Source organism: Ambystoma mexicanum, chromosome 2q, assembly GCF_040938575.1.
Source record: "Ambystoma mexicanum isolate Mex_15411 chromosome 2q, UKY_AmexF1_1, whole genome shotgun sequence".
In the NCBI taxonomy this organism is placed as follows: Eukaryota; Metazoa; Chordata; class Amphibia; order Caudata; family Ambystomatidae; genus Ambystoma; species Ambystoma mexicanum.
In genome coordinates, this window is record NC_090924.1 from 1,428,077,860 (window position 1) to 1,428,104,627 (window position 26,768).

Below are 26,768 nucleotides of genomic sequence, written 5' to 3' on the forward strand. Positions count from 1 at the left end.
TCCCCTCGAAGAAGTTACCTGGTAACATTCTTTCGATGGGATGGCCCGACGACGTATTCCATATCGCTCCCTCCCTGCCTTCCCCGCTGCAGAATTTCTTTTGCGATTGCAGCTTGCGTTCCGCAAGGCCTTGTGTGTCTGACTGGCAGAAAACTGGTGGCAAACGTTCTGGGAAAACACTATAACTGAGGCTATGGGCGTCGTGCGTCCTACTTATCACATTGGGTGACGTCGGTCGACGGAGGAGGTCCTCTGGGACGGCGCATCGATGTCATCGACGAAGGCCGCAGACGCCAAGGATTTTCTGAAGCAGCACAGCTGTGGACATTACCTGTCATAGATATGGAATACGTCGTCGGACCATCCCATCGAAAGAACGTTACCAGGTAAGAAAGTAACTTGTTCTTCTAATTCTTATTAGTCAAAAGGATTTAATCACGTTTGCTGGCAAGACATACTGCCAATTAGCATTAACCCATTAAACCACCCAGTCCTCCAGACTGCTCCTTTTGTCGGTTTCTGGATGCCTTCTGGCACAATTTTCCCCCTCCCATCAAGACAAGTCCCTATTGTCTTGAGGGATTTGTATGGCCTCTTTGTTCATGTCCTATAGATGTCTCCTGGGTAAAAATGGCTGCACACTTAATTGCAGCCACAGCCTCCTTCGGAAGGGTCTTCACCCCGAACATTATTCCTGTGCTGATGTGAAGTACATTTTTGGAGCGGTTTTCTGGCTCAAGTCTAGCAACATGCCAGTCACCAGAGACGGGCTGAAAGTCTATGTTCAGCAATTTCGGTACATATGCGAAGTTCAGATCATAATATCCAGCAATGCCTGGTGTCAATAGGGTGGAGGCGGTGCCCACACCAGTCTGCTAAAACTTTAAAAGAAAATTAACACATGGGCTGGGGGGGGGTACGTGTTCTGTCCTGATTGGGCAGCAAAACACCTTTCTAATTTTATTTTTCCTCTTTGTAAGATTCCCTGATTCAGCCCCCTTCATTTTCATAATCTTCTTTGCTCAGAGTTCAAAATTGAGAGGAGCTGTGAGCTCCTGCTTGTAGTCTGGAAGAGTCTGTTTAGCTTGACAGCAACCGGTACCTGGAGCTACCGTTGGCTCTCCAGACCGACTGATGCTCAACACTCACCTATATGAATTTTACTCTGCAAGTTTGGGACAACCTTTAGATAAAAGAGTACACATCTTTACCACATTTATGCATAAGGGAGTCATAAATAATGGACAAAATTACATGTTTGAATCATATGTGCGAGTCAGATTTGTGCAACAGTAAGTATTGGCTCCTCATTCCCCAGTAGTAGCTCCGGGTCATGGTTTAATGCTGGATGCCAAAGAGCTTCTTTTAGCTTGTACTTGTACAATCTTAATTTCGAGCCCTGTCACTGACTGGGGGCTGCGCACATCCACATGGTCTCTTGCTGAGTCCATGCAGTGCCTCTGGCCGAGCTGAAGATGTGCAGGTCTCAGCCCTCCGAGATTCCTGGACTTATGCTTCCAATCTACAAACCAATTCCAATCTCCCAGGAAATGATTCAGGATCCGATTTTTGTGGTCGGATCCTCTGACTATACCGGCATGTCCTTTGTGCAAATTCCAATATGGCCAGCTCACAAAGTTCCTGTAGCTTTCAGTGGGGAATAGTCACTTTCTAGAGTCCTACCTTTTGGCCTCAACCCAGCCTTAGGAGTGGTCACAAAGATGACAGCAGCTGCAGTGTTTCTCTGCCTTCAGGACAGCAATGTATATTAATACTTGTGCGACTGGTTGGAGAGAGTTCATTCCGTGCAAGTGGAGTAATCTAATCCTAATGGAGCTGTTCTGCAATTTGCGGGTATCTGTGATGGTCACACAAACCTAATTTGTATAGGCTTTGGCTTGAAACATTTTAACCCAGTGTATATGCAATGACCAAAAGGTCAATAGACATCAAGAACACCTCAGTCCTTCCTCACAGCACCTTAATGACTTCATGGTGGTTCTAAAGACATTTTTGGCCAAATGTCTTTGTGCATGCTGTTGGTTCAACTGGCCAGGTTACAGATGCAGAGAACCCTGCTTGGACTGAGTGGGTCCTGGTCCCAAGCATCAAACCATCCAACCCAGTTTGTACCCAATATCAGATGGGACACACCAGGATGGTTTTGAGTAATCCAGGTGCCCCTTGCAGATCCCACTCCCAGTTTACAATCACCAGACTCCTCCCCTTCATTTCTGCCTGCGTGGTCCCCGCACACAGGCTAAGTGCTTCCGCTTTACGACCCCATAAGAGGGCGTATCTGCACATTTCTCGGCACCCAGTGGCCGCGAGAAAATGCAACCCACCACCCCTGTGTTTTATTTTGTTAATTTTTTTAATCTTTCGGTATTTCCGTTCGTTTCGATAATGCAAACTTTGTCCCTCCAAAACACTCTCCCTGATCCCCCTCCTCCCATCCGACCCGCACCTTCCCATTGGTCCATAGGCCCCTCTTAAGGAGCCCATCCAGGGCAGCCCTTGTGGCTAAGGTCCCCAAGGCCAAGGGCCCCAAAGGCGACTCCAACAGAGGGGCTCCAGAAAGTGTCAGCAGGTGTCCGCAGGAGATACCAGGGAAAGCCAGTGGCCAGCCTTCAACCAGCACCAACCACTGAAGTGTGGCATGGATGGGGAGTAGAGCAATTACTCTACTCCAAAAAAAAAACTGCCACTCTACATTACCCTACCTCTGAACTGTGAAATTTCACCTGCGCTGCATCTAGATGGGATCGTGAACATTAGCCTGCGCCGCATCTAGATGGGATCATGAACATTAGCCTGCGCCGCATCTAGATGGGATCGTGAACATGAGCCTGCACCGCATCTAGATGGGATCGTGAACATGAGCCTGCACCGCATCTAGATGGGATCGTGAACATGAGCCTGCGCCGCATCTAGATGGGATCGTGAACATGAGCCTGCGCCGCATCTAGATGGGATCGTGAACATGAGCCTGCGCCACATCTAGATGGGATTGTGAACATGAGCCTGCGCCGCATCTAGATGGGATTGTGAACATGAGCCTGCGTCGCATCTAGATGGGATTGTGAACATGAGCCTGCGTCGCATCTAGATGGGATCGTGAACATGAGCCTGCGCCGCATCTAGATGGGATCGTGAACATGAGCCTGCGCCGCATCTAGATGGGATCGTGAACATGAGCCTGCGCCGCATCTAGATGGGATCGTGAACATGAGCCTGCGCCGCATCTAGATGGGATCGTGAACATGAGCCTGCGCCGCATCTAGATGGGATCGTGAACATGAGCCTGCGCCGCATCTAGATGGGATCGTGAACATGAGCCTGCGCCGCATCTAGATGGGATCGTGAACATTAGCCTGCGCCGCATCTAGATGGGATCGTGAACATTAGCCTGCGCCGCATCTAGATGGGATCGTGAACATTAGCCTGCGCCGCATCTAGATGGGATCGTGAACATTAGCCTGCGCCGCATCTAGATGGGATCGTGAAAATGAGCCTGCGCCGCATCTAGATGAAATTGTATATGCCAGCATGTGCTGCACTTAGATGGAATAGTGAACATCGGCCTCAGTCAGATCTAGATCGGATTATCAAGGTTAGCAAATGCCACACTCGGATGGACTAGTGAATGTTGACAAGTGCCACACTTGGATGAGACTGAACAATACCCTGCATCACAACTAGATATGATTGTGAATGTCGGCCAGTGCCACATCTAGAGTGCATCAAGAATACTATCAAACCAAATTGCGATAGAATTGTAAAGACTAGCTTGCCTCACACATAGACAGGATTTCGAAGGTGGACAAGTGCCACATTTGGATACAGCTGTTACATTTGGTCGGCGTCGCATATAGAAAGGATTGTGACTATTAGCCAGTACCGATCTAGATAGAAATACAGAAATATTTACACGCCACATCTAGCAACAACGTGGAATTCGAACACATCACTTCTAAACAGCGATACCAATAACCAACCCACTAACAATTTAGCACCTCTGCATTCACCTCTCAAACTCTAAACAAACATAACCCTATACCACAACAAACTGCACAAACCTCACTACACCGCAACAACAAAGCAAACCGTGCATAGACTCGCACAGCAGAACATGTCTACCGACAAGGAAACGCCACAAACCCAGCCAACGGTGTTAACCTTGTTGAGGCTGCCAACAGCACATCACTGCTCTAGCATTTTTCCCCACTTACTCACACTAACTCACCCCCCATTCCTTTTTCAGAGGCGCCAAGGGACCACTACAGTGGTGATAGTGCGCGGCACAAATATCCTTTAACATTTTGATCTAGCAAGGACCGGCAACACACATTGGATCTTGCATCAGTTTTGAACGCTTTCAAAGCGTTGCAGCGAAGGCGCATAAACAAGTCTGTGGCACTGCACTGACAACTCTGTCAATATTTTACACAAACAGCAAGCAAAATGCAAACCTCTGACCATGTTTGCTGTGTAGATCTGGGCAGTGGCCATTTTTCATAGGGTTTGGCTCCAGGCAATATAAACTCTAGTTTGAAAACATACTATGGATCTCTGAGCGGACCTGTGACTGCCAACTATGAATGGGAAGCCAACAGGTGCCTAATTTGTAAGCTTAGATGGAAGGCCAGGGCCAGGACTCCTTAAGAGATGCTCTGGATGTGTCTTGGAATGTATTCCTTCTCCATCTCCTCCCCGGCTTCTCATTGATCTGGCACTCCTGAAGTTCCCGTTCTCAGTATGGTGTTCCCTGATCTTCATTGCTTACTGTGGGCAAGCAAGGTTATGGTTTTATGACTTCATGATCCGTCATACTGGCCTCAGGTTCGCTGCCTGGATCTTCCGGAATTACTGGATCATAGTTACCCTTCCTTGAGGCCGAGGACAAGTCTAAGTCCTGTTCTGGATAAGTTGTAAAGGTCGAAGAGTAGAGACAGGAAGATTTCGTATAAGGCTGTTGCAATAATCCAGCCTAGGGAGAGGACCAAAGCTCTAGAGACGGGGAGCTTCAGGGGAGAAAAAAGGGAGATGAGGAAGAATACCACTGAAGAGGTGCAGCTGAAAGTGTGACTGCTTAGAGACATGAGAAGGAGAGGGTGGAGTCGAAGATGACACCAAAGTTCTTAGCCTCACAGAAAGGAGCAAGAAGAGTGTCCAGAGTGGGCAGCCAGAGAGAGGAAAGGAGGGAGCGTGTGTCCCAATGAGTAGGATCTCAGTCTTACTGGCATTAAGCCAGAGAACGTTGGTGGCACACCATTCCTGAATTGTGGCCAGTCTGCTATGAGAAGAAGCAGAGGTGGCTGAGGGGAGCCCGAGAAGGAGCGGAGTGAAAATTGCAGCGGAAAGTAGCGATGCAGTGGGAAAGCGGTGCCAGGTAGTGGTTGAAGGGCCAGGGAGCGGTGTTAGACCCCTGGGGAACGAGGGAGACGGAGAACCAGAGACAACCAAACACCCCAGGAGGGCTGGCTAGTGAGAAAGGTGGTCAACCAGGCCAGGGCCTGATCAGTAATACCAATGTTTTCGCAGAGGTGATTGAGCAGTATAGCCTGGTTGACTGTCAAAAGTAGAGGATAAACAGAGGAGAATGAGGACAGAAGGTAGATTAGAGTCAAGATTGAGAGAAAGTCTTCACGCGTGTTCAGGAGAGCAGCTTCCGTGCTTCTGGCAGTTCTGAAGCCAGACTGGTGGTCATGGAGGCAACCAGCAGATTCAGTATGTAGATTAGCTGGGAGATGGGCAGCTTTTTCAAGAGTTTTCCCAGGAAAGGAGTGATGGAGATCGGGCCATAGTTAGCTGGAGTGGAAGGATCGGCCGAGGGCTTCTTTGAAAGTGTGGTGCACAAGAGTGCTTAAGGGAGAGGGGAAGTTCCAGTGGCAAAAGCGTGATTGCAGAAATTGGCCAAGGCTGGATCAAGGGTGTCGATGTGGTCCTTCATGGTTCTGGATGAGAAGGAATAACCTGCTTTTATACTTGCATAGATCGCACTTGTCAAATGTTGGAGGAGGATTGATAGAAGCAGGGATCCGTTGTGGGGAAAAGGCTATACCCCCCACTGGGACAGTTGGTTCTGGGTTCAGAGAGGATCTTGTAGCCATACGGAAGAAGAGTATCAACTTGTGACAGAGCTGGCCATGAACCAAGTCTGTGAGACGGAGTACATGCAAATCAAGCTCTTCCAGGAGACTTCAGATGTCAGGAGTGTTTCACAGCTAAATGGGAGTTCAGAGTAACGATGTGGAGCATGTTGCCATATTTGAAGGACTTCCGGAGAGGGGTACAGGCCAGAGGTACGCCCTGCGGAAGTGTTGTAGATGCTGGAGGATGGGCGAAGGAAGGAAGGAAGGAAGAGAAAGCAGGTTACTTGGAGGGAGAATAGAGTCCCAGAGGAGTGGTGGTAGCACAGTGTCCAGAAAACCAGCAGGGGGGTGCCGAAGAGGTGGCAGAGGAAGGGGTAAGAAGGGATAACCGGAGAGGAAAGGAAGTTGATAAGGCGTGGGAAGCGTCTATCAAAGAGAACATGTTGGTCATACAGGCAGTGATACATTACAGAAGCAAGTGTTTCCGAATCTGCCACTAGAGTTTGGCAAACCAGAAGAATCCAATGTCGGCTCCACGCCCACCTTGTGACTGCCAAAGCGGCTTCTGTCATCTTCCAAATATGTCCCATTAGACTCAATGCCAGATTAGCATCCTGGGTTTCCCCTTATTGTATTGGATATACGCTTGAGGGTGGATGCTCAGTTCAGGCAAACTGTCCTCAATTTAAGCTAGAATGAAAATTGGACAATCCACCCCACGTCGAGTGCTTGAGAATCTCCCAAAAGTATGGAGGAAAGTGGACGGGATTCAAAAGATAGTGTATGGACTACTGCGGTCCTAGACCAGTTCACTTTTCTCTGTACACTTGGCTTTCAGTCAGGGACCAACCTTGGCGATTGGAAAAGCAGTCCAGGGCTAGGCCATGCGCAGGGAATGGGTAGGCTTGACAGAGGCTGCACATGTGCCGTGTCACATTTTAAAAATATTTTTCTTTTGTGCTGCAAAAATCACTCCTGTCCTGTAGAATGGAGTGTCCAAAAAGTATGCAGGAAATGGGATTGTGGATAGGAGTAAAGTATTCATTGGGGCGAGGAACATTTCCTGTTGTGAAACTTACTCTAAAGCACGTGCATCACCTCTAAATAGGTTGTGGCAACGCAGAATTAAACCATTCTTAAAGTAAATGTTCCATAGTGAGGGAATCTGTGTTTTCTAGTTTTCAAAGCTTAATTGAAGCCTGGACTTGAAGAAGCGGATACAAAAAAAGAGGGTAAGGTGCAAGACCTGCAAAGACAGAATAACCTGGTTCCTGGGGAGATGCATAGAAAGTATTTCCAGCAGTTTTATGTATAGAAATGTGTGGTTTATTGGAATACTTTGCTGTTTGAAGTAGAGGTTTACTCCATGCCTTTCACTAAGTGGTTGCTCCAGTTTTTAATGAATCTATACAACTTTGTAAAGGCACATGAAGTGCCTTGCTTTTGAGAAAGGGAAATATCTCCCTTTCTACTGCCTTATAAAGTACTAAATTTACTTGTGGCTGACATTTTGTAAGACATTTTATTTGACAATTTTTTGGGACCAGATATAAAGTCAATAGGCAGTTACATTACAGCAGCAATCCAAAAATGTACAAGGTGAGATTGGCTTGAAAAGGTAATAGTCACTAAACCCTGAGAATCCATATTGAGTTAGTATGCTTGTTTTTCTATATCAACAGGCTCTACGTCTCACCACAGAAGTGCACTGCAGCGCGCAAACCGGAGTCCCCGTTACAGTGGTGCCGGCAAGTGCTAGACCACCATAGTCCAGGAACAGAAACAGCCTGTCGGACCCTGATCAGTAGAATCGACCAAGGTATGCTTTTCTCTAGATAGATCATGGTGGAATCATGACTAATGTCTTATGGAAATTGGGGGCTCAGCAAACCTAAAGTCATATTTTTATTTGAATTGGTGTGTATTTGCACCTGTTTTTTCAAAACGATCATTTGCATATTTTAAATATCTGCCATTAATAAAACTCTTGTTTGCAAGAGGTTATAATGTTTGTAATCGGTGTGATTTAATATTTATATTTAACTTTTTTTATTTTTGGTGGGTATCACAACCTACAAACCATGCAGAAAGAAAATTAGCATTTAAGGTATTGTAGCTGATGAAATGCATTGTCACCGATATTGGAATCCATGTCTGATCAAACCAGAGGAGGAGGGCAAATAGTATATATAGAGAAGAGAATAAATACTTGCAAACTTCACAGGGAAAGCTAGGTTCTAGAATGGACAACTTCACAGATGGCAGTTTGAAGGCAGGTTTCCTGCCCGACAACCTCCTGAGCATTAAGGATTTTGGGTGAGATTGTTTTAGGAAAGTACTTAAAGTAGGGTTGGCATGTAATTCATTATTAGCAATGTGATGCATTCACCATCACTTCAGGAGGGAGGCTGGGGAACTCTGGCAGCATTAAAACCACTCCTAGGTGATGCAGTCCTTCTAGCCACTGCTTGAATGTTCCAGCAGAGTTCTCAAAATCTAAGGCAACAGCTGCTGTCGACATCCAAACAGAACTCCACAATCCCTAAGAAAAAATTCAATTCTCTGAAAATGGTAGCAAATAACCTAGAATGGTCTGTAGGTGTTACTTTCCCAGGGGGGGGAAACCTCAGGAAAATCGTCACCAGGGCAACTGTTGCAGAGAAGTTGTTGTGGGGGAGAATTTGATGTAGCTTTGCTCTTTATCGTAACTCCATGAGTGGAGTTTGATTTGGTAAACGCATCTGCATTGCAAGGCATGGAACATGGATTAGAGCCAACTGGAAATCTTACGACCAACTCGAGATCACCGAACCAGCTTCTGCGCTCTTTAGTAAGCGCACTGTAAAATGGGAAACACATTAGTTGGGATCAGTTAGTCACCACAACATTGCTGCTGCCTAATAACATGCAGACAGATTTTATATTCTTGGATCATGTTGCCTGTGCCAGCCCAGTTTCTTGAAACCTACACACAACCTTGAAATCAAAGGACTCTAAGCCTAAAGTCTTAGGAGGAGGTGGACCATTAAAATTCAATCGTGCACACAGATGTATGGGGACTCTGTCCCACCAACCACAGAACTCATTGCAACCTTTACTCTAAGAGCACACCTATATTAGGATTGTGTTTTAGAGTTATAGTTTTAGCAGAATGGAAGAGGGGGGAGGAGCGAAGAAAGAGCAGAATCTGCACATGCGTTGTACAGGAATGGAAAGCAATACATTTAAAAAGCCAGAACACTAGGGAAGCTCTGCCAAGTTAACCAGAATAAAGGGAAAGGCTAGACTAGGGGGCCTGCAAGAAACCAAGGCACCAGGCCATGGGAGGAGTCTCAAGTCAGCCTAGATAATGGTGTCGGCTGCAAGGTCAGAAGCCCAACAAAAGGTTTAAGAACCTAAGTGGGGATGGGTTCCTATGCAGAGGTAACCAGGTAGGTTGAGTATTCCTAACCGAAAGCACACAAGACCCTTTAGGCAAGTGGATGGCAGGTTGTGCCTCAGTAAATCAGCAAAACTAACCCATAGGGCAAGAAGGGTATGATACAGGTCTTTTCTTGGTAGGAGTTTTCAGGGCTATTACATCCCGCAGGAGCTGACATCTGGATTGGCTGGTGAAGACTAAACCAAAGGTCAAGACCATGCAGTGTGCTGAAGCACTATCAATGTCCCTAAGACTGACTGAACTGAAGGACATTTTCTGGGGGGAAAATTCATTTAGAATGCGGATTGCCCTCTGGACATTATGTTCTTGTAGAATACATTCTTGTGTTGAATGAATTCTCCCAACTTGCACTCAATACAAAAAAGGAGTGAGTAATATCACATTTTCTGCTGTAGGTGCCATACCAGTGTTGCAGCTGTGAATGAGCTGTACAAAAGCAGTCTTACCCAAGACTGCCTTCAGCCACTTGATCATTTCTTTCATTTGTTACTTGCACTGAACTCCTATTACATGCGCAATGACAAAGCCAACTATTTTGGCTTGGCTGGATATTAGACCAGCATATATCCAGGTACTGGCACCATGTTACAGCAGTTATCTTATGGCAAGGCAGTGGCTGGCACATGCCAGTTAACTTCACAATCATGAAACTGCTGGCTTAGCAAATGCTTGTTTAGCTTGGACTTGGGTCCTGCAGGAGAATCTTTCCTTACCCTCCTTTACTCTATAGGGAGGGAATATGGGGCCAAGGGAATTTCGAGACTTGGATATCAAACTGGCAAGATAAGGTAGACCAAAATGGCCACTTAACCTACTGACCATAGGGTTGAATCATCCTACTCCTAACCAGTGGACAATGCTCAGTATACCCAGTTTGATAAGGAACCATTTTGTTTGAGCCCAAAGATAAAAGTAGGTCTTACTCTTTATGTTGGTCCCTTGTTCGTTCACCCTCTTGTCTTCCAGGTAAACTAAATTGCAAGTCATTTTGCATGCGTATGAGTGTTCCATTACTCCATCATTGTGGCAGGGTGCACTGCTAATTTACTGTAGTTTGGGACCTGGATACATATTGAGCCCTGTAGCAACTGGTTCAAGTATAATGTGTTTTGTAACGTAGAAACAAGATCAGCCAGTCAAGATTAGTCCAGGGAATCTTGATTCCATTAAAGACAAGGTGAGAAGTATCCTTCAACTTTATTTCCTTTGCTCTTCAGCAGCCATCAGTAAAATAAGTAAAACAAACTGATATCAAAACATTACAACTCACACGCACATACGTTTTGAATAGTTCAAAGAGCCACTTGCAGTAACAAATCCAAGCTTGGATCCTGACTTCTCCCAAGATAATACGCTCTAGCCACAAGTAGACGTTCCTCCTCTTTCTTTGCAAACTGGACTTCAATGGTAAGTCAACTCATGGACGTTCTGCAACTTGACCCGAGTCGTAAACGAGTCTTGGTGTCTGACTTCACTCCATCTTGTTGCTCTGTATTCTGAAGTTGTCTGTTCTGCACATAGAAGCCAATACTTGCAATCAGTGGGTGGGTAGTAAATCAACAAACTTCAGTCAACACCCTACATTTCTACCTCTTTGTATTTTCAGTGGATTGGTGGGGATAACGTCTGTCTATTATTTTTCGAATAAAGATTACATGGACTAGAAGATCGCAAGGAGACTTGATTTAATGTCCAGACTAGATGGGAGCATTATGCTAGTTCAGTTTGCTCATCAACAACAAAGGCTAATTCTGCAGTGGATAATGAGTTTGAAATGTATTCCACTGTGAGGAATTCCTATCCTGAGAGCAGCAGAATTGTAATTGTGAAGCTTGAATGTTATTGAGCAGACCATAGTAGCCATTGGGGCCAATGGCGGAGTGTTTTCCAAACACACATCTATGCTTTCTTCCAACCGGACTAACCCATCATGACCTTATGGGAGACAAAGCTGGTCAGAAATGTTCTCTTGAACATAATCGGTACTTGATTTGCTCCTGTTGGCCGGTGGCTCTTACTGCACTGTATTAGGTACTGCACCATGTGTAATTTGATTCTCTGTAAAATAAGGATTAGACCCCAGTCTATAATTAGTTTTCATATGCCTAAATGTAACCCCATCCTAAGAGGTGATTTCTTCTAGGCACTTCCAAGGCTTCAACATACGAAACCTTCATACACGATATGAAGTGACTAGGTTACTTTCTGAGCTGACGGAGCCTTGCAATCTGAGTACTAGCTACTTGACTGACCCTCCAAATCCTAGAGTCAAATTAACATTCCACAGCACTAAGATCAAGCCTCTAGCTGGTCGAGAAACTTTAGGAAACCTAAAGTATTGCCACTAAAGGCACAGAAACTGAATGTACATCCTGCGCCAAACCAGGGACTTCATATTAGTCAGGCGGTCTTGTTTATTTTAGCAGAGCAGGTTCCCAAAATCTCCAGATGTGCTGTGAAGCCACTTGCGAGAGCCCTAGTAGTTTGTAGCGCCCCTGAAATCTTTAATATTGGATGAATCTGCCTTGTCTGGATCCCTCAGTGGGCAGACCTCTTTTGAAGCCAACCCCTCCACACTGCCCCCACCCTCCCCGCATCCCCACCCACTCAGAGTAGTCTACAGGAAATCCATGGAAGCTTCCAGCAGAACTGTAAACCCTGCTTGCAAAGTGCACCAGAGTGCTATTAGGACTATAGAGAGGTTCTCCCTCCTCACCTTGCTCGGGGTCCTTCATGATTAACAGATGGAAAGCATATAACCCTTCCGGAAACCAATTTTGCAGGAACGCACATCTGTCTTCTCTGCTCCTGCATCTGGCCTCCACCTGAAATAGCCAGGCAGCTGGGCAGTGATCCTGGATGCAAAAGGATGCACCTGAAATGGCTCTACATCGGAGAACTGTAGAAATATCTGTTGCTCCAATCACAATCCTCTAGATCTTTAGAGTTCCAATCGACTTCTACGTTATTGGACCCAGAAAAGTACTCTATCATATTTTCATTAAATTGGCAAGGATGCTAAAAATCCTTCTAGTTCGGCTAGCATCCTGGATCTGTTGATCCCCAAATGATGTCTATCCGTAGATGGGATACAGCAGTTTGCTCTGTGTTTCAGCAGAGACCGAATGATGAATGTCCAGCTAGCAATGTAAGACTGTTTTTATGTGAAGTTCCATCACCTCAGTTTCCAACCAGACTGCATCGACCCACACCTGGCTTTCCATCCGACTTTGTTGGCATTGGACTCCACTAACATCTGAGGCTGAAATGAAAAACGCTCTCCCAGTCCAGCCTTCCATGTGAGCTATTGTAAGGAAGGCGTGGAAGTATCAAACAGTAAGACGGACACAAGTGATCAGTTAAACTTCAGAAAAACACTGATCTAATCCTAAATCTAAAGATGGGCGCAAGCTACGACCATCAAATAACAGTCCTAGAAGAGTGTGTCAAAATAAAAGGTCCTATATTAATAAACCTATTGCCAATCATTACTTCAAAATACAAATAGTGTGGGAAACAATGTAATGCCAAGGAAGTGTTCAAGAAATATGTCCGGATATTCAAGCCGTTGTCTTCCCATCTCTGCCTTTTCAGGGTCCAAGGCAGCACACTCTAGCTTAGCACAGTCTCTGGCTTCTCTAGTACGAGGAAGCGGTTGAAAACCTAAACATCCGGGCCTTCTGTGCCAAAGTCTCTTTGCCATTCAGTCTTTCTTCAGAAGGCCTGATGCAACATAACAAACCCAAGTTCCTTTCTTCTTTAGGATCTTGCATATACAACTTCTTGGGTGATTTTCTGTTCACCCCGTGTCCCCCCTCCGCCGGGCTCAGACCCACTCCAACACAACCCTCAATTGGTTTTTGCTGGACTGGGAACAAGCTTGGGATTTTGCTCAACCAGTCACAGGACCGCCTGGGTATCTCTGACACACAATGTAGGATTCTTCAGCCTGGTTTCCTGGTCTTATGCTGTCAATTTTTGAGGTATATGGAAAGTAACGGTTCCTTGTCGAAAAGGTCATGGATTTCCCCCCTTGCGATCCCCTTCTGTCTTGCCATCTTACTCGTCTCATTCAGCTGCCGCCTTGAAACTGATGTTTTCTCATATGCTTTGCCTCGCTCAATGTGCTCTTGTATGTGGGGAAGTGTAATGGAAGTCAGGTGTGAGTAATTATCAGTTATTGCCTTACCTTGCCTGGGGACATGTCCGGTATACGGCTCTCCCATAGTGGACTGTCCATGTAAGTGCTGTAAAGGGGGATGGAGGTGGTGTAGCGTTCCCAAGTATCCTACCTGGTATGATGGGGTAAAGATGGTATGATGGGGTAAAGGTGGTACAGGGAAGGGATGCCACGTCTCGCGATCCGGTGTCTCACTCCCCGAAGACCCCTCACCCAGGTGATCCTCCTGCATTGGTCCACCCCCAGGAACATGATCCAAAAGAGATGGCAATGTCCTGGCCACCTGGATGACAGATCCCTGCGGACTAGTGGGTGAGACAACTTCTGGTTTCTCACACTATCCACCAATTCATTGATTGTCTCCTGATTGAGAGCTATTCTTTGATAGGCTAGCTCCCTTTATGCAGGTGTTGATTCTTTATCCTCTAACGCAGAGGGTTGCAAAATATCACCTGGATTGAGAACCCTAGCATACCCCCTATCCTGGCCAACTCCCTGAGAAATCTGTTTCCTCATACAGGCAGTTTTTAACTCGTTTACGGGTTCCATTTTCTGGTGTGGCAACTCCAGAGTCCACCTGCTTGAATGCAGGATTGCACTTATTCATAATGAATGTTAGTACTCTTTACAGCGCCACAAGAGGACTGAATGCCACTCTTGCACCACTTCACAAAATGGCTTTCAGTTCTGCATATTGGCAGCCCCTGGCACTACTGCGAATACACTTACTCTTGAGTGCTAAACTCATTGCCATCTGATGCCCAGCACTGCTCTAGAATCACTGTGCAGAGCCAAGATTGCTATTCAGATTCCAGGCTCAGCAGACAGTCCGCCACCTGTAAAGGGTGTACTCACTCAAGCTTGCTGGTTGGCACATGCCATTCACTATCTCTTGGCCCGTTATGCTGTCTGCCTCATCACCCGACAAATGTACAGGGCCCAAGAGCTCTGGAACCCTGGATCATCGAACCCAAGGATGTTGGGCATTACGCAGCTTCTATCGACGCTGCACTTCCGTATATACCTGACTAAGTCATCCTTCTGACCTGCAAGTGCACTCTGTGACCTAATTGAGAAACTGTTGACTAGCTTCATTTATTGCATAGTGTGAATGTGGAGGGAACAAAACACTGAACAGCCAAAGAGTAGCAAGGAAAGAGGAAGGACTGTTTACGTAGTAACTGTTTGAGTGTCTTGTTGTAGGGGAGGAGTCTGGATCCAAGCTAGGATGGGTTATTACTGTTGACTCGCTACTCAAAGCCCTTCAATCTCTAGACTTGTGTTTTGATAGACGTGTGTTTTTGCTTCTGAGGAGTAAAGTAAAGATTCAGACATAATGCTTGCCTCCAGTTTTGACAGACTCCACTAGCATTTGGCTGTTTTATTGCTGTTAGTAAAAATGCATTCCAGAAAGTCATCTGTCAAATGATATATGGGTGTTTATTTGGTTTTTAGGTTTCAGTTGACGTGCGCTTCATGCCACACTGTGCTTTGTCAGTCCTCGCAATATTTAAGAAATATCTGACAAACCTCGAAAGACATACTAGTGTGTGTGGTAAATCTAAATGTCTATATCTGTGTATAGTTATCTGCACCTTTACCCATACAGAGCCAGGGTAAGGATGGTCGGAGGTTTCCTTTTCTAGCAGGAGATTGAAGACTACCCATCAGAAAACCATTCCAATACTTTGAGCAAACTTTGAATGCAAAACGTGGGTTGTAGGAATGCCATTGACCAACATGGTGACCAGGCAGATGCTACACTTGTAGCCACTGGTGCGAAAATGAGCCTATCTCCCACTTTAAATAATGTGACTCGAAGGCGGAAATTAATTTGCTTAGTCTGAGAAAATAAATTGCCACACTATTGCCTGTTTGACAGGAGGATCAAGAGATCATTACATTTATAAATATTGAAGTCAACTTTTTTGATTAAGCAGTCAAAAGGAATTTCATGTGTCCATTTATCCAAAGAATGCTACTAAGAGTTTCTCCAATAGTGAGACACATGGAGACATTGTGTTAATTTAAAGTAGTGAGATGCATGCAATACAGTAGATCATGCGTTATTGAAAGGTATTCAAATTGTTCTTGATGCCAATCATTTAAGTCTAGGGATGCCTTCTATTTCATTAAGGAGCAGTTGAGTACTCCCTTCCACACCCCATTCCCAAATGTTTGTTGGACGAGTATCATAAGCTTGTGCTGGTGTGCTCTCACAACATCCCCAATTTTATACACTAAAAAGGTCTGAGAACATCCCTTCATTGAGGCACCTAGTTGAGTGATCAGTTTTGAGCAATCCTCCTATCAAGAACGATGAAGAATGGCATACTCCTACGTCCCGTCCCCTTTTCCTCCATACTTGTGGGACATCTCCCCGTCCTGTGGGACGGTACCAGAGCACTTTGTAAAAAGCATCCACATTTTTTTCAAAAATGTGTCCCTCCTTTCTTTCCTGTGCAGGGCTCGGCACGCGGCCGTAACACCGCCCACCTTGGCTCCGCATCACCCATCAGTCCTTTTCTCCGCTCGATCGTGGCCGGACGCACTTGCATCCTCGGAAGATTTTCTTCCCTTTTTTCCTCTCTGGCTCTCGCTGGCATTCGTTTACTAGTCTGCCTATGTCTTTCAATTTAGACTTTCCAAAATAGTTCATCGCGTCACCGTCGCTTTGCGAGGGCGGATCCCCATCCTCTTTGTTTAGAGGATTTGGGTCCGGAACACCGTTGGTACTCCTGTTTTTACTGTGACTCCCTTTCGGTCTGGGCACTTCAACGTCGTTTGGAGCGGTGGGAAGAGGTGTTCCGACGAACTCCTCCCTCGCATTTTCAGGCATTCATCGACGAGAAGAAAAAACGCCTGGTAAGTTCTTTACTTTTCAGAGCACCCCGAGGTGCCCGTTGGGCCTAATAATTCTACTGGAGTTTTCTCCAAGGGGCTCAGTAAGGGGCCTGTGAACACCAGAGTACGCTCCGAGGCCCCTCCTGTGGGGGCTGTTTGTAGACCCAGTTCTACTGAGTCGTGGGGTACTGGAGTTCGCTCTGGGGCCCATGCTTCCCTCAAAAACAAAACCGGGGTGCGCCCCGAGGCCTTGGCTGGGCTTGTAGGTGCCGAACAGATGTTCGAGGCCCGCGCAGAAAAGGCTATTACCGGGCCTGGGTCCGAGGTCCCTCGTACAGAGGCTAAAGCTACCAACAGTTCTGAGAGGCCGGTCAAGGCTTTGTCAGTGAAAGCGCACCGTTCCCGCTCTTGTGCTGACACCAGATCTGTTGAGGGGGCAAAGAAGCAAAGTTCTTCTTTTTACCGGCAGTGCCGCAGTCCTTCCTTTTGAAGGCTCAGTTGGCGGTTGGTATGTCACAAAAATATTCCAGGCCTCATAGTACCTGCTCGGCCGAGGTTCCTTATGTTAAGGCTAAGATTAAGACCCCTGATCCATCGAAGGGGACCCCTGCCTCACTTCCTCACGTGCCGCAGTTCCCCTCCGATGAGGACAAAATGGCGCCTGTTCCCGCCACGACCACAGCGGCCATTTTAGGTGCTGCGCCTACGCCATCGGCTTCTGGTGTAGGGCTCTGTCTCTTGGGTGAACCTAAGGTCCCTTGTGCGCATCCTTACCGGCCGGTTTATGATTGGAACGCCCGGGTGCCTCTTCCGCACAATGTTTCGTTGCCCGCGGGGGCGGATCCTTTGGTTTATGTGGATATGTCAGTGGAGGGGCCGGTGTGGCACCCTTCCCCGTTACGTCCCTGGATTTGTCCACCTCATGAGGTCTCCTCAGGTCCTGAAACAATCTCCTGAGGATGCCTTTTTCGGTAAATTTCAAGCGCTTATGCGCACCGACCCCATGAGGGAATATTTCAAAGGGCTTTTCAAGGAGATGTCCACCGACTCCACCTGTTCCTCCGGTGGTTCCGCCGGCGCCTCCCTTGCCCGTGCTGCCCCCCCCCTGCTCTTCCGCCTTTGCCTCCATTGTCCCCAGTGGACAAGGCAGTGCCTGACAAGACTCGGCAGGATCCTGACCTGTCAGATGACCCTCAAGGCGATCAGGACAAGGACCTTCCCTGCTCTATCAGAGCCTTTCATGACCGGGTACTGGACATGAGTTTCTTAGATGTTCCGGTGCCCGAGGCATCCGCTCCGCAGGAGGGCGTGCTTTCTGGGGCGTTCACCCTGTCTCTCTTGAAGCTTACCGGCCTGTTCCTGCAGAAGGACGTTCTGGCCAAGGTCCGAAGAGTCTGGGAAAAGCCACACGCGGGACTTTTTGTCAATAAAGATTGACGCAAGGTACAGGCTGCATTCTTCGGAAGAGGTGGCCCTGTCGTCTTGTCCGCCTCCCTCCTCCACAGTGGTGGCTGCAGCCACTTTGCAGTCCTGGCCTGCAGCATCCTCTTCCATAACGGCTACTCAGGTTCTGGGAAAGGACAAGCTCCTCGACTCGCTCAGGAGGAAAATCTTCGCGAACTCGGCCTTGCAGCTCAGGCAGGCCAGCGCCGAATTGATATTGGCAGGAGCTAATTTGCGGATATGGAAAGGTCTGTCGGAGTTTGAGGAGCACATCCCGGTCGAGAAGCTGGAAGACTTCAAAGGAGGCCTTTCCGATGCCGGGGTCTTGGCCCAGGATCTCCTGGAGGCTGCGGCTCATCACGTAGACATCTCGGCTCGGGGCCTGATGCTCGGGGTTGATAACTCACGGCAGGCATGGCTGCATGCCACTACATTTTCTAAGGAAGTGCAAGACAAGGTGTTTGACCTTCCATTCGATGGTAAGGAGCTTTTTCATTCTTCTACTGATGTAGAGCTCACCAAAACCAAGGATAGCACTCAGACGGCAAAATCATTGTCTGTTCTGGTTAAAGCTCCTTTCAAATCCCAGAAACCGTTGTCGCAAAGTCGACCTTCTTCTGGTTTTAGGGGCTTCCTCGACCGCAAATCTCAGAGTGGATACTCCTGCGGGGAATAACCGCCGTAGACAACAGCGTACGCGGTTTTTCTCCCGCTCCTCAGCCTCCTCATCAGATAAGCCTGCCAAATGAGGGTTTTCCGCGCTCGCACGAGACCCTGGTGGGAGGACGGTTGGGTCTCACCCTCCCTCAAGGCCGAGGTTCAGAAACTTCTGGACCTCAAAGCTGTGGAATCCGTTCCCCATGGGGAGCGAGGGGAAGCCTTCTACTCCCAGCTGTTTACGGTGCCCAAACCCAACCAGGCTGGCCTGCGCACCATCCTAGACCTTTCCCAGTTCAATCTTTTCCTACCCCAAGAGAAATTAAAGTTGATCACGCCCGGCCAGATATGCTCGTCTTTGCAGATGGGCGATTGGCTCAGCGTGGTGGATCTTCAGGATGCGTACATGCATATCCTGATTTGTAATCCACCCAGGAGATACCTCTGATTCTCTTTGGGACAGGAGCACTTCCAGTTTCGGGTGCTTCCTTTTGGCCTCAGCTCAGCGCCGCGTGTCTTCACGATGATGATGCCGGTGATTGCAGCCTATCTTCGTCTCCAGGGTATCCATGTGTATCCTTATTTGGACGACTGGCTCTTACGCAGCCCTTGTCCGTTGGCAGCAGCGGGCAACCTCCAGTCTCTCCTTCAGCTCCTGTTCCATCTTGGGCTGTCGGTGAACTCGCGGAAATCCTCCATGACGGTCTCACAGGACCTGATCTTCCTGGTTTTCGTTGGAACACAATCGACTGCAGAGTGTATCTGACTGGGGACAGAATGGCGGATCTGTCAGATGTTGGCGCAGTCGGAGAGCATGTCGGCCTGGTGGTTCCAGAGGCTTCTAGGCCTCATGGAACCACTGGCTACCACTGGCAAGAGGAAGAGCCAGTGTGTACTGGCTCTTCCTCTTGCTCGTCTCAAAATGAGACGGACCCAGATGGCTCTTTGGAATTCATGGCGTCAGGCAGTGGATCCGGATTCCATGAGTGGATCTGGACTGGTGGTCATCTCTCGGCAACCTATCGGTGGGCGCGGGGTTTCAGGGCCCAGCCCCCATGGTGACGATCACAATGGACTCCTCCCTTCTGGGGTGGGGTGCGACGTTAGATCTTCAGGTCTCGGACCTCTGGTCGCCCCAGGACAAGCTCCTGCACATAAATCATTTGGAGCTTCTGGCGATCTTTCTGGCGCTCAAGGCGTTCAGACCGCTCATTGTCCACAAGGTGGTCCGCATAAGAACGGACAATGTGGTATCAATGTATTACATAAACAAGCAAGGGGGAACAAAGTCGACCCCCTCATCCCCCCCAACCCCCACCCCCTGTGGACCTGTCCATCCAGATCTGGGAGTGGGCCGTGCTTCATGGTGTCTGGCTGATTGCAGTGCACATTCCGGGCCAGCTGAATGTCACAGTGGATGCCCTCAGCCGGCGGACAGTGGTCAGCTACGAGTGTGAGTTGAAGGCGGCGGTCCTATCATGGATTTTCTCGCGTTGGGGCACACCTGAGGTGGACCTCTTCGCCAGGGTGAACAAGAAACTTCCTCAGTATGCCTCCAGAGGGGGGCTGGGAGCCTCCTCTCTGGGGGATGCTCTCGAGATTCCATGGCACAACATGAGAGCTTACGCCTTCCTGCCTCTGCCTCTAGTTCACTGTGCAATTTGGAAGTTGAAGAACTCTGAACTGTTCCCTTCTACTGATGGCCCTGTGGTGGCCGACCAGGTTTTGGTTCTCAGAACTTCAACACCTCTCGATGTCTCCGCCGATCAGGTTACCAGTAACTCCTGATCTTCTTCACCAGGGGGGGAACAGATGTGGCACCCCTCCCCACAATCGCTCAGCTTGGCGGCATGGTGCCTGAGTTCAAGTCTTTAGAGCATCTGAGTTTGTCTGCGGATAACATGCGCATTATCCAGGCAGCCAGGAAACCCTCAACCAGATCTCAATACAGGAGTAAATGGCTCGGGTTCTGTCATTGGTGTTTGGAGAAGTTGGATCCAAGGGTGGCCACGATTGACACGGTGCTGTCCTTTGTGTCCTCCCTAGCCGAGTCAGGGGTTCATGTTCTGTCATGCAGGACTTATATCTCAGCGGTTTCCGCTTACCTTTCTACAGACCTTTGTTCTTATTCTCTAACTAACCCAGTGGTGAAGAGGCATTTTGCTGGTTTGACACACCTCTACCCTCCGGTTCGTAATCCGCACCCGCCATGGGACCTAAATGTAGTCCTGACGGTGCGGTTTCATAAACCCTTTGAACCAATGGCTACGTAGACCTCAAGTATATGTCTTGGAAAGTGTCCTTTCTGGTCGCCGTTACGTCAGCGAGGAGAGTGAGTGAGCTCCAGGCATTGTCGGTGGAGCATCCTTTCTTGGTCTTTCACAAGGACAAAGGTAGTCCTTCGGACAAACCCAGCTTTTCTACCAAAGGTGGTGACTGAATGCCATCTGAATCAGTCGATCTCCCTTCCGGTCTTTTTTCCGAAACTTGCCTCAGAGGCTGAAAGGGATCTACACTGTCTTGATGTCCGAAGAGCCCATAAGTTCTACCTGGACAGGACTTCCGAGCTTGGGAGTTAACTTTTTGTGACTTTCGGTAACCCTCGGGGCAAGCTGGCGTCTAAGGCAACTATTTCTAGGTCGATCGCCGCCTGCATCACAGAGTCTTTCACCGTCCAAGGGCTGAAACCTCCTAAGGGTATCCATGCACACCTGGTGCGGGGCAAGGCAGCCGCGGTTGCTTTTCAGAAATCTGTCACCTGGGAGTCCATCACTAGGGCAGCTACTTGGGCCTCCCCATCTGCTTTCTGTAAGCATTACAGTCTCGAAATGAGCTCAAGAGCTGATGCTCAGTTTGGTCAGGCTGTGCTGAAGAACCTTTTTCAGTAAGGGGTATTTCCATCCACCCGTAGTTCCTGTAAGGAGTGCTTGGGAGTCTCGCACAAGTATGGATCAAAGGGGACGGGACGTAGGTGTATTATCAGGTTACTCACCGTAGTGACCACCTTAATCCTAGTCCATAGTCCCCTTTCCTCCATACGCCCGCCCGCCGTCCCCTCTAATAAGGTTCCTCTGTTATTGCTAATGGGTCTTTGACCTGGCGATAGAAATGGACTGATGGGAAAGTGTTCCGGTCCCGTCCCACAGGACAGAGATGTCCCCCAAGTATGGAGGAAAGGGGACTATGGACTAGGAGTAAGGTGGTCACTACGGTGAGTAACCTGGTAATTCTCCCCACTCATGAGACCGTAGAGCAAGCCCTTTTAAAAAAAAAGTTTTATTAATGTGTTGGTCATTTAATTGTAAAAAGTACAAAATCGTTATTTTAAATAAAACCAATTTTACAGCTTTCATGCTTAATTTTACTCAAATGAAATTGGAAGTTCTAACCAGTCCTTAAGGTTTCTAAATCAATAAAACATAACATCTTTATACAAATAAAACAATTTTAACACTTATGAGCTCAATTGATAAAAATATGTTCTGCCCCAAGGACAGTTTATGCCAAAACTCTTCAGTCTGCAGCCATTCCTGATCATGTACAAAGTAGCCGCAAGATAAACCTCATTAGTTCTCTTGTTCCAGAGCACTCAATCATAGCATGTTGCAGCGAAGGTCTAATCTCACCATAATATGTAGGTCACAACTCATTTGGGGCCTTCTCCCGAGACAGACTAGACGAAATTTCCCTAGTGGGTAGTATGCTCAATCTGAATCAAGCATTCCTCCCACTATAATAGGGGAAACCCTGTCAAGTAGGTCAGCATAACTCCTCTGGGCTTGTCCAGGTTTGAGAAGCTACTATGAAGTCTCAATGAGCGCATTTCCTGTTAACCAATCCATCTAATTTATCATCCTCTTCATACTGATACGATTTGTCATGAACTCCTCCACTGACCTTGATGTTCTGGTAAGAAAATAAGTTACCTTTTTAGGCAAGATCTTCAGATATACACTAGATTGCCTCAAGTCCTCATTTTTCACCTAAAGAATTTGTTTGCAGGCTCTACAATCGGAGCAACCTCCAATATATACTTGCTGTGAGTGAGTTAAGGCCCAACTCTTAGCAAAGTGCGGCTATTGGCAAGGCTTGTAGGAGTCCCCACACCTTCCTTCAAAGCCTTCCCTCAAGTCATTCCCAATTAAGGTTCAATGTCGGTGCCATAATTCATAGTGGTAATGACTTTGACTTTGTGAAATATTATTGGGGGAAATCAGAGAATTTACAAAAGGCACCCTTAATACTATTCATATGAGCAGCCAACTGATCTATCTTGGACTTAATCCGGCCCTCCACCATCCTGTTAGGAAGTGCTGCGCGTCTAAAACCAAGATGGCAGGTTTCCTGCACCAGGGATATGGATGTGCATCAATACACCAATTAGTTTGGGTCCCTTTTTTGACCATTACAAAAACCTCATTTTAGTTTTTCCAGTGGTGATCACTAACTCGTTTTCTGATGCATAGCTCCTCAATGCCCCAAACACTTGTCATATTCTTTGAGGAGCAAAATCTAACAGAATATCAGCGTAAGCGATATGTAGACCAATCTTACGGCTTGCAAAGGTATGTCTACACAGTGCATCATTTAGGTCTGCCAAATAGAAATTAAAAAGGCAGGGAGCAAGAATGCATCACTGCTTCACTCCCCTCTCCGTATTTATGGGTCTCGATACATGCCCCAGGGCATCTAATCTGACCTGAACAGTTGTATCTTGATGCAGATCTACCAGGATTAATAGCCTAGAGGGAATGCTCCAATCTGTTTTGCCCACAGACTGTTTATGGAATCGAAAGCTTTAGAGATGTCAATCATGGCGACCTAGAGGGGGGTGGGTAGGGGAGAATTGCCGGTCTTCCACGAATTGTGTCTGCATATTCACCATTAGGCCATTTAAGGTTGTTGACATACTGTTGTGCTTTATCCAAGATAACATTGTTTTCTGCCCAATTTTCCAGTTCTATTGAAACTTCCCCAGCAACAAATTGCTGTCTGCATCCATAAGGGCGATCGGGCAATAGTTCAGCTCAGCCTTATCGCCCTTATAGATTGAAATAATTATAGCCGTTTTCCAGCAATTTGGACGTTGCCTCATTTCTATTATGTTTTCAAAGAGATGTGGAATCATGGTCCAGGTAGCCAGTTCTGCTTTTAAAATGGAGTTAGACAGTAAGTTTGGACGAGATGCCCTAGAACTGGACGATTTTCTTTTTTTATAAGATTTCCCACCACTTCCACAGAAGAGCACTGAGCCCACGAAACATTTTAAGAACATTGGCCACATCCTGATTGATTTTACCAAACAAATTCTTGAAGTGCGTGCACCATACATCTTTGGAAAGGCAAAGAGGGGTGGGATAGACCACCTCTCTCCCAACAGTTGCTAGGTCTCCTGATCAAATTTATATTCATGAGTGGGCGATCGAGTATTCCTACCTATGCATGGTTTATCCAATTCCCATAAAGTGTGAAAGTAGTCTGGAGAGCAGGCTAGGGTGGGTTAGTTGCGCGAAAGTTAACGACCCCACGGACTCTTTTCACATTTATCGCCCCTCGTCTGTTTTTATTTAAACTAGCCACTATTACACCCTTGATTCACCAGTAGGTCAGTGTGATGACCACTCTCTGCCATATTTCTTCCCCTGCATAGTTTGGCAGTCTGCACGTTATGGTCACTTTTTTCCATAGTTCTAATCTGCATCCTGACAGTGACCAAACAGGTCTCTGGATAGAATAATGTAATCAATGGCAGTTCTATCCCGGAACCACTGCTACACTGGACACAAGGATATCGGGCTTATGTTAAGGATGATTCTGCATGCTTTGGACTAGCTGCTGCAGACTTCTGCCCAAGAATTTTACTAGCATTTTGTATATTTGTAAGACCATTGCCTCCGACTCCTGTCTCTTTGTGTCTTTGCAATCTAAATACTGAGATAAAGCAGACAACCTAGGCTGCCAGTTTAATCACTTGAACAGCATCCGTCTTTCTTCAGCTTAGGTGCCAGATGCCTGCATATACCTTCTAGAAATTGCTTCTCAGCTATCGCACACTGAGCTGCCCGTCTGCAAATCTTTAACTGCAGGAATAACCAGGTATTCAAGCCTCCAGAGCAGTCCTGGAGTTGGCAGAATGATGGGGCCCACCTAGTTCTGTCGAATAATTGTTCCATCTCTGGACCTTCTTCTGACTGGCCTGTTGAAGAAGCAATAAAGGATTGTTAAGTCATGGCCTCAGTAATTTGTACACCCTCTTCTGGTTGGATGGTTTTCTTCTGTTTCTTTGGACCTCCTTCCAGACCATTTGGCTAAGGCATGCCCTGGTCTGTTCCCCATGTCGCTTGGTCGCATGTGATTTATCGAATGTGAACTCCTTCTGATATAAAATGTTGATCTACCATTGAAAAGTCTCTTAATAAGTGGATCAATTGAGTTGGCACGCTTCAGTGCGGCCATTGATATCATTTTTTTAAATTGTATTTATGGTTAAAAATAATGGAAATGCCAATAAAAATACATAAATAAAACCTTGCCCAATTACTACATATTGGTACGACATTCAAATTTACTTTCTTCATAAACATGTATACAATTCATCCATAGTAATGCAACATTTAAGACCTTCCATTTCTTCATCTTACACAAATGTCATCAAATTTAAAATCCCACCTAAAATATCATTTCGGTGCACTATGGTATTCTTACTATTTGTTACAACTTTTAACTAATACATTCATATTGTTAAAAGGCCCCCTAAAGTTCTAATTTGTAGTGGGGGGCTTTTTCCTGTTTCACTTAAGAATATTCCTCACGAATTTAATGAGAAACAATTATGGGGATTTTTTCTGCCTTCAATTATTCTGGCCCACAAATTACCTCCAATTACTGAGGATGTGGAGTGAACAAATCTCTCAAAATAGATTGCTTTTCTGCATGTAAGTGCTGGGCATTTCATAAATAGGTGGTATAGGGTCCCTAATTTGTGTGCTTTACAGGAACTACAATTTTGTTCTGTCTTGTGCGATACCCATCCTTGGCCACACTACTTCCAAGTATGGACTCAGTTTAAACAAAATCGAATGGAATCTGCCCAATTCTTTCAGAGGGAAACTGACACAAAGTCAAATTCCTGAGAAATGTGTGTATTGTGTGGCAATATCTGTATATAAGGCCAGTCTCTGGCGGTCCATCTCGTTCCAAATTCTGTCTCAATTTGCGCAGTGGGGTATCCCCCAGAATATTGACTTCTAGGTAATCTAACTCCCAATCCAATTTCAACTCAACTAACTTTGTCATATTCCCATGATTCATTACTTTCTTTAACCGTCCGAATAAGGTGTTCTGTTCCCTCATTTATCTTAAGAACCGTCCAAGATTTTCACCCCACCAATCTTCTGTTTGTGTTGTAGCAATGTTCCACATTTCCTTCCATGATTCTCATTGATATTGGTCTTCCTGAGACTAAAGTCTAATCTGGAATGTGTTTTCCATCTTCCCCATTGTTTTTAGGATTTGTACTGTGTGCCTCTATTTGCATGGTCTCGAGGCACTCTGGTTACTATGAGTTTGATTAGTTTGGAGGAGAGGGAAAAGGCAAGATAGTTGTGCTTTGTATTAAGGTTGCAGTTCAGAAGTACCATGTGTGATCTGTGTGGTTTTATAGTGCAGTTTGCTTTGGCTGGGTATGTCTGGTGGTTTAGGAGGTGTGGAATTGTGTTGCTCAGAATATCGGGAGGTGGTGGAAAGAAAGAGTTCACCAAAACGAATAGGGTGTTCTTTGGATTTTTGTATTGGTTGTGAACTTTCAGGCCAGCTGTTGGTTTCAGTGCAGTGAGGTAGTTTGGCTTTTAGTGATTGAGGCAGAAAGGTGACCGTTATTCTCAAGGATCCCTGATCTTGGCTTGCCGCAGGCTTCGAAATATGCACTCTCCATTCATGAGTTATGATTTACTCTTGACAAGTAAGAAATTGTGGTTTCTGTGCTTGTGGAGAATTGAGATGGACAATAACTCTTATGCCTGTCTAGTAGCTTGTAACTTGAAATGTTTACCTCTGGCTTGTAGTATCAATCTTCTTTGGCAATAATTGAAGCCACTTTCACTGTCCT

General features: G+C 46.6%; 1 protein-coding gene across 2 annotated transcripts in view; it reads left to right on the plus strand.

Moving 5' to 3' along the window:
- The window catches only part of LOC138570222 (SLAIN motif-containing protein-like), a 402,579-nt gene that overhangs the window by 163,369 nt on the left and 212,442 nt on the right, over positions 1-26,768 (plus strand). For both annotated transcript variants that reach the window (XM_069648952.1, XM_069648953.1), the window contains exon 3: positions 7,778-7,914. In XM_069648952.1, the coding sequence (XP_069505053.1) occupies positions 7,778-7,914 (137 nt within the window). The remainder of the gene's footprint in view (positions 1-7,777; positions 7,915-26,768) is intronic.